Raw genomic sequence first — 12220 nt, forward strand, 5'->3', positions numbered from 1 at the left:
ATTTAATGATACATTGTGGTTGTATATCTTGTGATTCTTATGCTATTTATACATATGTTTTCTACAGCTCTAATTTCTTCAATGCCAACACTGTGAGCACAATTAACATGAAGTCTCCCAGACAGTTAAATTTGAGGCGTTCTTCTGTACTACCATTGTCCTCAATATCTTTGAATAAAATAGCTTTGAGATAAGCGAAACTGAAACTGGAATAGGAAATGAAACCAGGTAGCATCGAATAAATTGTTTATTGCATGCCCACCAAACCAAAACGTCTGATGGTCACTACGTGGCCGAAGACGAGACGGCGTAGTCGACGTCCTGCACGCGTTTTTCCTCTGGCTCAAAACTTTACTTCATGCAGATTGGTCAGAATGCAGGTCTGGAAAGAGGTAAAACAAGACAGGCAGGAGAAGTTAGACTATGCTATGCACTTAACAGCACTCGAGAAATGTAGGGACTGTTAGTCAATTAATTTTTGCTTAATTATTCCTAGCAAGCGAACTGATGAGCCGTCGTCATGAACACGGCTTAGAAGCCGCACGGCGGAGACATTCTTTGCCGCCGCTTTGGCTCAATGGTTTCGGTGCTCAGCTGCTGACTCGAAAGACGCGGGTTCGATTCCAGCCGCGGCGGCGGTACAATTTCGATGGAGCCGAAATTTTAGAGGGCCGTGTACTGTGCGATGTAAGTGCACGTTAAAGAACCCCAGGTGGTTTAAATATCCGGAGCCCTTCACTACGGAGACCCTCATAGTCTGAGTCGCTTCGGGACGTTAAACCACCACAAACCTAAAACAAACCTTTGCAAAAAGAATCAGATTTTTAATGTCACTGCATGAGATTTGCCGTTTTAACTGCGTTTACCGTGTTAACCTCGGCTTCGAAATAACACGGGGATAATTAAAAAAAAAAAAATTTTTTTAAATAAGGCCCCTCCGGGGGTTGCCGAAAAGATGAGACGCGTCCATTGACTCAACAATGAGAGGAGCAGTCACTTTGAGTGATCGTTTGATTACGTCGTTACAAATAGGGCGACTTAGTTTGGCATATATGCTTTGGTGTATACGCTTTGGATATACTGCCAAGTACTGCGGTAAAAAGCGCTGCCGTCTGTGACCTAAGAGACCCACGTGACCTGGCGCTTTGGTTGAATCGGCACACTTACCTTGACTTCGTCGTAGGCAACATTTTCCTTCTCTGTGAGTGCTGCCGCTTCCTAAAATGATAACATAAAAGAAAGATATAATGCTTTGCAATGAACTGAGTGGATGAACACAAATTTATTAAGGAAGACATTACCTTTGGGCACAACAACATTGAAAGAATACGGGGTCCTAAACCCCCACCAGGGCGCGAGCGCTGGCTTGGAAGCTAGTGAGAAAGCTACATTGTCGTCTGCCATTGCCCCAGTGCAAGTCCCCCGTGTGTGCTGGACTGTAAAAATATTTCTTTTAACTTCATTTTTTTTTCTCTTTTTATTAGATCCCTGTCCTGCACAAAGTTCCTGCTCCCGAGAGTTTCTTGGCGTCGGATTCTAGGCACAGCTACAGGACTTGGTCACGTACTTAGGCAAAAGTGCCAGTTAAAAACGGCGTTAATTGGATACTTCGTTATGAACATCGTCTATCGTGATGTTTAGCGTCTGTGCTTATGTATGTGGTTCGTCCGTTTCTATTTGCGCAGTTTTACTCGTTCGCTAAGGGTTCGCTCAGCTCGGTTTCTGTCATGCTTGGAAAATATATATGTGCGTTGTTTTCAAGAAGTGGTTCTGACAGATACAGGTACCTCCGATATGAAAGAGAACAGTCAGTTTGTGCAAGACAATGAGTTGTGTTCTACATTCTGCACTGGGGTTCAATAAAATCTGAAACAGCTGCTGTTCGTCAAAAGGTAAACTATTTAGAACAGAGGAAAATGTTCCCTTCTCGCTCATTTTTTGAGTAATCATTAGTTGAATGCTCGAAGTTTGTTCTCGTTAATTTCGAACGTACCCGTATCAGTTAAATCACTCGGATTGCTCGGTTTGGTGGTGGGCGCCATTTGTAACCCATTGCTTTGTAAAGTTAACTAAAACACGAGAAGAATCCGCAAAAAAGGCCGCCGATAGTAGGACTACATAAAGGAAGGATGTCCACTGGTACTGCGGTCATACCTTCGCGCGTCTCGATGCATCTCTGAAGCATAGTTTTCCCTGAAAAAGAAGAAAGAAAGCAATATCCTTATCCACACAAGAATATGGATTTTAGCCTAGGCTAGTCCGTTCATTGTTGTCACGATTAATTCAGCTCGAAAGAACGAGGGCACGTAAGGGAACACACATCACAGGAGGGGCGTTGGTTCTGCGTTATGTTTTCTCTTTTGTGTTCTAGTTTCTTCGCGCTGGATTCATCTTTTGACACACAGAAATAGCGATTAATGTTTGTTGAATAACCCGAGAAGAGCTTCCACTCAGATCACGTATATATCTAACCGGTAAAAGGTATTGGTAGAGGGAAGGCGGGCTGTCGGTTACTGAAAATCACAGACTAAACATGGGAGTGGAAAGCCTCAGAGTGGTTGCCTGAGCACTATGAGGTTGTTCCCTCCCTTGTTTATTTCGTGATTATCCACAAAGTTTTTTTTTGTTTGATGGGCCAATATGGGGTTTCTTGTCAACTACTCAAGTAACCATCCACCGCATGGGCCACAGATGTGTCGTCATCGTCAAACAGTGTTAAATGAAAAGAAAAATGAAGGTAGATAAGGGCAAAAACAACTTACTGAAGGTGTATATTATTGACAAATAAATAACCATGCTAACGGCTACAACTTACAGCGAGTTCCCTTTCAGCGGGGTTTGAAATGTCAGACTTCGTAGCTGCGCACTTCGTTCCTTCGCTTGCAACCGGAAGTGTGATCTGAAACAGGAATTATTGAATGTATCCACAAATGCATGCGGAGCGAACCGCTTCATCTTTATTACTTTCGTACTTACAAAATTTCGTTTAAAACGTATTTAAAGCATTGGCGACGTGTAAACATTTCAGAGTAAACCTACAGATGCTAAAGGCTCATGGAGACGGGCGTCGTGGTAAGTTTCCACATACACATGAAATTTAGTTGCTTTGGACCCGATAAAGACGAAACAGATAAAAAACCAGAAACCTAGGCAGAAACCGTTCTCAAGCTCTGGGGTAGCGGCTGAGTACCTGGCGGTGTTGTGCTAGCTTGCCCAATTTGTCCTTCTTGTTTTCTGTAACTGCTCCTGTTATAGGGTGATAGGGCGCGGGACGACGGCTTAATGTCTACCTCTTCTCCCGGCCAAGGGTTTTTCCCTTGGTCGGCCTCTCTTCCACAGGACCAGCTCCCAATCGATGTCTTTTTTCGCAGTGGAGTCACCAGCATTCCTGTGGCTTTAGTTCCAGCTGATGGCGGCGCCATTCGTTTGAACAACCCGGAAGCGGTGCAGGTGGCCCTTCAGACTACATCGCCTCATTTCATGCGAATCACAGATGTGCGGCAGTTCGGCAAGGGTGGGATATTGTGCAGGTCACCGGACAAGGATTGTGTCGCCGACCTTTTGAGGTGTACCTCCTTCGCTAACCACCCGGTGAGCGCATTTATTCCGCCTCATCTAGCATGTTCCAAGGGCTTAGTCCGAGGTGTTGACTCTCGATTGAGCCCTTCAGAAACGCTGGAGAACCTCTCGTCTGCGGGCGTCATTGCGGTCCATCGTTGCAGCAGAATGGTAGAGGGGGTGAAAATACCTACAGAGTCCGTCATAGCCACATTCGCAGGTGTAGTGTGCCCTTCAGAGATCAAAGTATGGCCACTAGTGTTTCGAGTTGACGCATTTAACTCTCGTCCCCTTCAGTGTCAGAACTGTTGGAGATTTGGCCACAGCGCCAAAGCGTGCAAATCGGGCTCACGGTGCTGTGCATGCGGCGAAAGCCATGCTAGAGAAGAATGCCCTGAACAGCAAGAAAAATGTTGCCTGTGTGGTGGTGCCCACTCTGCCAACTGTCCTGATTGTCCTGCACGAGCTCAAGAAGTGCAAGTTCTCGAGATAATAGATAAACGTCGATGCACGCGACGAGAGGCCTTTGCCGCAGTCAAAGAAAGAGCCTCATGTTGTTCTAGTGTGGCTGCCAAATGTCCACCTGCAATGGACGCCTCTTGGACACAAGCAATTACCGCTGCGGTTGAAAAAGCAGTGGCGAATGCAATGGAACGTATTATGGAAACGGTATCCATGTGCATCTCACAGGTAGTAGCTACCCAGATGACTAATCTGCTGCAAGCGCACGCCGCTCCGCTCTTGTCCTCTATGGTTTCGGCTGCTCCTCCACCATCTGTGGACATCAATAGCGCTCCACAGGGCCAAAGTCAGCATGAGCGACAAACGACTCCTGAAAAATCTCTCCCGAACAGCGTTAAGGACGCATCCTCTGATGAATGTGTTGAGATGGAATTCGATTCCCGCGCCCAAAAGCGAAGTGGGTCTCCTTTGATTATCCCGGATCCATCTTGTCACCAGTCCAAGTCCAAGAAAAGTCATGCAAATCAAAATCCTAAGACCAGGATTCTCGAAGCGGCAGTTGCCGCTGCAGCCCTCCCGCCAAGATAGGGTCGTTAAGTGTTCTCCAATGGAATTGCCGATCTATATCCTCAGCTTCAACAGATTTAATATGCCTATGTAATCAACTTCAACCGGATGTAATTGCGTTACAGGAAACATGGCTTACTTCAGATATTAATTATCATCTCAAACATTACCGTTCGTTCCGGCTAGACAGGTCTTCACGAGGGGGAGGGTTGTTGCTGCTGATTTCCTTAAAGTTTTGTCACAGGGCCTTCATTTCTTTTCAGTATGCGGACAGTCAGTGCGAAATACTTGCGGTTGATCTCAATATCCCAGGTCAACAGCCCTTTACTGTAGCTAACGCATATTTCCCTTCTGGTGTGCATGACACTCGGCCCCTTGACTCATTGATGTCTATCAGCAGATCTCAGGTTTTATTAGTTGGGGATTTTAATTCGCACCACGTGACGTGGGGGTTTAAAACAGATTGTTTCGGCTCTAGACTATTTGATTGGATTTGCGACAACAACATAGTCTGCAACAATTCAGGAATGCCTACATTTGTACGTGGTCTATGCCGCTCTGTTTTAGACTTAACTTTTACCTCCCCAGGAGTCTCCGTCTCGTCTTGGGCGCCTGTTGACTGCGCGACAAACAGTGATCATTTACCGATTAGTTTCAGGGTTGCGTGTAACTTAACTCTCCCCGAACGACAACAGCGCACCTTCATAAATTACGTTCGCTTTACAGACACTCTCAAATCAGCTCTCACAATCGATTCGGACCGAAACACCACTACGAGTTCCGAATGTAAAGCTACACATATATGCACAGTGTTGGAACGCGCAAGGCAAAAGTCTGAATTCATTGTCACAGGATCCAAGGCTGCAATCACCAATAATTGGTGGAATGCAGAGTGCACGCGTGCCTATAGACGGCGGAAAGCAGCCTGGAAGAAACTCCTCTTAAATCAATGCCCAAAAAATTGGTTGGATTATAAGTATGTCGCAGCAATATTTAAGCGCACTATCTCCCGCGCGAAGGAGGAGTATATTACAACTCATTATGATTTTCTTTCTCAGTCAGGAAACAAACGGGCCTTGTTTAATTTTATGAGGAGAAGGAAAGTGATTCCACCGGCTGTCAATATTGAATCCCTCGTTCAATCCCCTGCGGACATCGCTAAGGCCTTAGAGGGAATTGCGGGTGGCCTAGAACGTCGATTCACATCTGCACTTCATTATCCACCTACATTCTCATGCATCTCAAGTGATTTCATTGAGGTCACTATGCCTGAGCTTTCGCAAATTGTTTTGCGCCTATCTCCAGCGGCTCCTGGCCCCGATAAGGTCACTACATCTATGATTAAAATTTTGTTTACCGAATCTCCTGAAGATCTATTGGCTCTGGTTAACCATTCCCTTAAAGGTCCATGGATACCCCATGAGTGGCGTCTTGCGGAAATAGTTCCAATACTTAAAAAACAAGGGGAGGGTTTCACTTCTGACAACAAACGCCCGATTTCATTAACATCGAATTTAGTGAAATTGGTGGAACGGATCCTGCTTCGTCGTATCATGTATTTCATTTCTGCAAATGATATCTTGAATCCTTGTCAAATTGGTTTCAGGCCGGGCTGTTCGATTTGGTGTGCTCATACTGACCTTGAGAGCCGTATTAAATTAGCTCGCAGCACTAAACAGTTTGCCACGTTTGTCACTCTGGATATCAGTAAAGCCTACGACAGCGTCGAGTACTCGTTGCTGTTACACAGATTACAGACCCTTAATTTCCCAAACTATTTCGTAGCCTGGATCTTTGCTTTCCTGGAAAACAGAGAATTTTATTGCTGCCGAAATGGTGTTTCTTCAAAGAAATTTCGACAGACAAGAGGTGTTCCGCAAGGCTCAGTTCTTTCCCCTGTTCTTTTTAACATCTTTCTAAGCTCCATTCCATGCATCCATAATGTGTCCACTTACGTGTACGCTGACGACATCGCATTTTTTGCTTCTGCAAAAGATATTCACTCTCTGTATCAGATCTTGCAGGATTACCTCAATATTCTTGACAACTGGTTAGGAAGTATTCATCTGTCCCTCAATGTGAACAAATGCGCCTTGTTGGTCTTCCCGGTTTCTCATCCTGTACATATCTGCGTTTCTTATAGAAATCATATAATTCCTCAGGTTCAGACAGTGAAATATCTTGGTGTGATCTATGACTCTACTCTTTCCTGGCGGCCTCACATTGAGCAAGCTTCTGTAAAAGGAGTTCGGGCCATTGGCATCCTGCGTCGGCTTTGCAGCGCTAGGTCAGGGATGAGAAGGCACACACTTCTGCTGATCTATAAAATGTATGTCCGCCCAATTTTGGAGTTCGGATGTGTTTTATTCTCAGGAGCTCCTGCCTATAAACTTCGACCGCTTGTGCTCTTGGAGCGTGAGGCGTTGCGCCTCTGTTTGGGACTTCCAAAGTATGTAGCTAACGTTGTCCTGCACCTTGAAGCGCGAATTCCATCTTTATTAGCCAGATTTCGCCTTTTAACAGTCCAAACCTTTTTAAATTTGTGCGACTCTCCTCTCCACACATCCAATGTAATATTTCTTAGTCAGCCCGCAGTCTTTTTAAATGCCACCTGGTCTCGTCTGCATACTACGCAGATATGTTTCGTGCAGTCTCTCCTCGATCCCTTAAACATTAAGCTCACAGATATCCATCCACTGCATAACATCTCACCTTCAGTTGAGATTGCATTTGATAACATTTTCCCATCGAATGCCAAGCTCCAGCCCTTTCCTCTCCTTCTCGGTTTGTTACAGGACCACCTCAGATCCTTTCCTTTTCATATTCTCATTGCTACCGATGCCTCGCAGGATCGTGAAAAGGCAGGTGTGGGCATTTTTTCACCTGCATTGGGATGGTCCTTTTCTCTCCGTCTCCCTGACTTCACTCCAATTTATCTGGCCGAATTATTAGCTGTCATTCTAGCCTTACGTAAATTAGATCCTGCCGTTTCCAAAGTCATGGTTATGACGGACTCTCTATCTATTTGTTTTTCATTATCATCACCCTCTGAGTCTCGGGCATTACGCCTCTTTAAGCAGCTGATCCCGCTTCATCTAAATTCGGTGAGGTTGCTTTGGGTACCGGGTCACGTGGGCATTCAATTAAATGAGGTTGCTGATTCATTAGCAAGGGCCTCTCTCTGTGGCCCAATAATTGCTGTCCTGCCAACCTGCGCATATACAGCTGCGGTGAGGTTTCGCAGTTACACAATATTTCAGGAATTTTCAGCCTCGGCGCTTACTTCATCCCCCGAATACAAGCATCTTCTGCACCCTTGGAGCAGTAAAGACTGGAGTTCGCGCAGACTGGAGGTCTCTTTCACGCGTTTGCGATGCCGAGTTCCTCTGCTAAATTTCTACCTTCACAGATCTGGTCTGGCGGTTTCTCCACTGTGCCCATTTTGTGCCGAGCCTGAGACAGTGGATCACTTCCTGCTGTTCTGCCGCCGATTCTCTTCTTTGAGGAGGCGCCTATTAGAAATTCCGTTTCACCAGCTGGGTCTGCCTGTGTCCACTGAGGTTGTTCTTTCCTTTGGCGCTGCTTCGCTTGGACGAAGCAACAGGAGTGCGCGCTGTGCAGTTCAAAAATTTCTTCTCGAAACACAGCGACTCCCATGCTAATATTAATTTTATTTATTAATTTTCTTATTTGTTCTCATTTTTCTGATTATCAAACTTTTAATTTAATATTATTATTTTCTGTCTCCCTTTCAGTCAATTCTAAATTGAACCATTCCATATGTTGCATTCAAATTTGCACATAAAGCCGTCGTCCCATCTTCGATCTCCCTGCTAACAGGACCCCTTTCGTTGCGTCGTCCAATCTGTCAGCCTATACCCTATTAATACTCCTTTTCCTCTAAAACTCTTAATCATTACAACAGTTCACCGCCTGTGTCTTGGCCACTCCCCCGTAGTGGGTATGTGCCATTCCACTTGAGGCCAACCAACCAACCAACCACAGGGACACATATAAAAACTCACAGAGACACCTAATTACATTATTTGTTGGAAATGTGACAGCGTTAGAAGCTGTTCATGCCTTTACATCAATTTTTGTGCCGTTATTTCTTGGCTGTGTTTTGAGAGCCCTGCATGTCTGTCTGCACACAAGCAGGCATGAACCAGGACCAGAAACTTACAGTTGTCACTTCCGCTCTGATGACGTCATTTCCAGTGCTCGGAATTATGTGACCAATGAGACATATTTTACCCGATGGGGCTTCTAATGCTTTAGCATTCAAACGGACATGCAGTCAAACAGCCATAAACAGGGACAGACGGCCTCATAAGATGCAAAAATAAAAAACTTTTAAAACTGAGAAATCGGAAAGAATATATAAAAAAACATTCAAACAAACACAGGAAGAGACAAGGAGACACCTAGGAAACACATAAAACTGCGTACAGGAACTCCCTGTGATGACAAATGAGGTCGATGGTAGCTTCACCGCTTATCCCTACCACCTGAAGAGCCCACTTCTCTCCGTTCTGAGGCCCGCTTCAGTGCAGTGAACACGTAACCGCCACGATGCTCAGTGGTTAGAGTTACCGGCTGCTGAGGTCAAATACAGGGGTTCAACCCCGCCGCAGCGGCCGCAGTCCGATGAAGGCGAAACCGGACAGTCTTGTATTGCGTGATGGCACGAACTTGGCAGTGCAAGAACCACTCGTCACGACCACTTGGCAGTGCAAGAACCCCAAGTGGTCGAAAATTTACCTGAGCTCTCAAATCCCATCCTTGTTTCTCTCTCTTTTTCTTTCTTTCACTTCCTCCTTGCTGCCTTTCCTCATGGCGCGGTTAAGGTGTCCACTGCGAAGTTAGTTACTGCGCCATTTCCTTTGCTTCAGAAGCAATCTTCATTTTTTTTCTCATAAAAATCGACCTCGAGAATGCCCGCTCCTCTGGTCGCTTATTGTCTGTATTCATACATTCCGTGCATTTATGTTAGAAAAAAAAACAGTCGATTTGGGTAATTTGGCCATATGCGGATATGTGCGCTAGCATGACGTCAGTTGTCAATTGGAGCTACGACTTACTATGTGCGACCAGGCTACCACCTAATTACCACCCCAACCTCTTCTTCTGTTTATCTTCTGTGCAAGCACCATTGGAATCACGTTCTCCTCCTAACCGCTGCTGCTCATTCCGCTTAGCTAGGTGCGCTGAGAGGTGGTCCCTCCTAATTAGCGCCCCAGCTTATCGCCTGGTTACCACAGGCTACACCCTGGCAAGTAAGCCATCCGGTGGCAGGTGGCGCAGTGGCATAAGGCAGGTGCTGTGGCAGGTGTTGCCATCGGAGGGACTTGGGTGCATGGGTTGTGTTGCTACCCAGGTAGCTCTTCCCGAGCAGCCTCTCACGACTAAATCGGATGCCGCCTGACACGGTGGACTGGTGAGCAGCATGCCACAAAACCGGCTTCAGAGAAACAGACAGACAAACACGCAATGCCCTGGGAATGGCCGCTATAAGTGCTAGGGTACTAAAAGTATTCAGATAGATATATCAAGCCACAGATTACCTTCCTTAGCAGTGTTACTCCTTCCGGATTCTTGGCGGCGCAGTCTAGAAGGATCTTGCCCTTCGAGAGTATCTTCTCCGCCAGCTCATCGTTGCCGGCATTTTCGCGAACGGCTTTCTCGATGAGCGCCTTCACCTCCTCCACTGCGAAATGGGCGGGGTTAATGTTCTCCACTGTATAACCAGAATGTTGCAACTGTCGCAAGTAAGCAATGTTCGACAGAAAGAAAGTGTCACTGCAGTGTGTTCAACCAAGCTCATTCTTTGTCTCAGCTTCTTACAGCTCAGAGGGGAGCAAGAGACATTCTCCTGTACTGCCCCTTCCTTTCGAGACGCCGTGAGGGCGGTGGATCTACTGTGCCTCTCTTTCCTTCATCTAAAGGAACACCCGCTATAAGGCACACATGTGTGAGATCCACATTGAATATAGCTTGCTTGCCCATTCAATTTTTTTTTTTTCAGGAAGGTAATGATGCACTTAAAGCGGAGTGGTGAGGTGTGTGCTAGAACTGCTGTCTCCTCACGCCTGATTATTGTAGTTATTAACGGCGTATTCGAATGGACTGTTCAGAGCGTCGCCCAGAATGCGCGGGAGCACGATGTGCGGCAAGGTCCAACCTGAACTCAGGACCTGAATGCAAATCAAAATCACCCCCAGAAACCTGCTTTTGGCTTCGCGGAGCAATATAACTTTCCCCAGATGACCTATTGGAAAACGTCGTAAACAGTAAAGAGAGATTGAAGAGGAAGCTTAAAATTTATGGACAAAGCGTGCTCACACACTCGGTTACAGGAGCACTCGTTCTTCTTGCAGAACTAAACTACGACGTGCGCGGTGCTTCGTCGATAACACATCGTAGCAGCTGGCTTTTGAATTGTTTTTTTACAGAAGGGATGCGACAAAGATAATGTTTTGTCACTAGACGGGGTTGTGGCTGCATGCAGTTGAGAGAGCTCTGAGGGCTTCTAGTGAATTAAGATACCAGTTTTAGATCGTAAACGCGAATTTTCTGGGAAGCAACAAAAGCTCTGCGATTTCTTTTTCAAGTAATATTCCACTATATTTCGTTCCATGAATATGATTTTCTTTCCACGAACTTGTACGTGACAGACGACATTGAGTAACTTTTATTACTAGCCCGGCTCCAGCTCCAGTCACAGCGTGTTTTTTAAATCACTGTTAGAAACAGCCATCTGATAATTATTGAGGTGTATTGATAATTTATGCTACTGGCCATGTGGCACACATTTACGATGCAGATCTCTATTACCGTAGTGCGCAGTAAAACCATTTGTCACTAAACGAACAGCATTTCGTTCACAAGTCTTTATAAAGTGGTATTCATCCTGTGAACGCTGGATTGACGACGAGTTGTAACTAAAATTGAGAAACGCTGTATTTTGACTTCAGTTCTTATAAAGAAATACGGGTGCATAGACGGCATCCGCTGCGAAGCAAGAAAATAGAAGTTTTCTTTACTACCTCGCGAATAGGTTCTAATGTTCAGCTTTTGTGGGGAGCTGCACTCAAGAGGGAAACTCTTGGGAGACAAAATACAATTACGCCTGCTTCGTCTTGCCGCCGAATGCAAGCTGTGAAAGAGAACTTCGCCTGAAATGCCGAAGCAGTGAGCCAACGTCGTGTATGCGTACTTGCTCATCCTTTTGAAAAAGCAACCTTTCCATCTCCTGAACATAACTTCTGCAGTTCGCTTCTTCGCATGAACGAAATTCCTCTCTATTGAACGTCGATCAGTAAAGTTCTGTTGATTAGGCTGATAAGTGCTAAGAAAATAAAACCGACTTGCAAAACAAATCGGGTGCTGCTCTAACGACCTTCAGAAACACTGAAATTCTAGAATCAACCAATTAGCAGCGAGGTTGTGGTGTCTAATAGTAGGGTTCCACCCAGGAAGCATTTAGTTGCGCAATATGAGACCGTATGCTAAAGTTTTGCTGTAAACACGCCGTTAATAATTTGAAGAATGTTTTATTTCGCTAACAAATATGTTTCAAACTCAACGACATGAAGCAAAAGAAGAAGCGTCCTCAATTTTGCAACTAAGTTTG

General features: G+C 45.5%; 1 protein-coding gene across 1 annotated transcript; it reads right to left on the reverse strand.

The window, feature by feature from the left end:
• Positions 1–229: 229 nt before the first annotated feature.
• LOC149335972 (uncharacterized) lies at positions 230–11811 on the reverse strand. The gene is made up of 6 exons (XM_089554051.1): positions 11804–11811; positions 10152–10386; positions 2816–2899; positions 2155–2193; positions 1168–1218; positions 230–382 (listed from the first exon to the last, which is right to left on the reverse strand). The coding sequence occupies exons 1-6, from the start codon at positions 11809–11811 to the stop codon at positions 344–346; spliced, it is 456 nt and encodes a 151-aa protein (XP_089410177.1). The 3' UTR covers positions 230–343.
• Positions 11812–12220: the final 409 nt, after the last annotated feature.

Source organism: Amblyomma mixtum, chromosome 7 (genome assembly GCF_055824585.1).
Source record: "Amblyomma mixtum isolate Tamu chromosome 7, ASM5582458v1, whole genome shotgun sequence".
Lineage (NCBI taxonomy): Eukaryota > Metazoa > Arthropoda > Arachnida > Ixodida > Ixodidae > Amblyomma > Amblyomma mixtum.

Excerpts from the sequence above, each read along its gene's own strand:
- LOC149335972 (XM_089554051.1), bottom strand. Across the intron at positions 2,900-10,151 it reads GAGTAACACTGCTAAGGAAG|ATCACACTTCCGGTTGCAAG; the intron begins GTAATCTGTGGC and ends TTCCTGTTTCAG. Across the intron at positions 383-1,167 it reads TTGCCTACGACGAAGTCAAG|ACCTGCATTCTGACCAATCT; the intron begins GTAAGTGTGCCG and ends ACCTCTTTCCAG.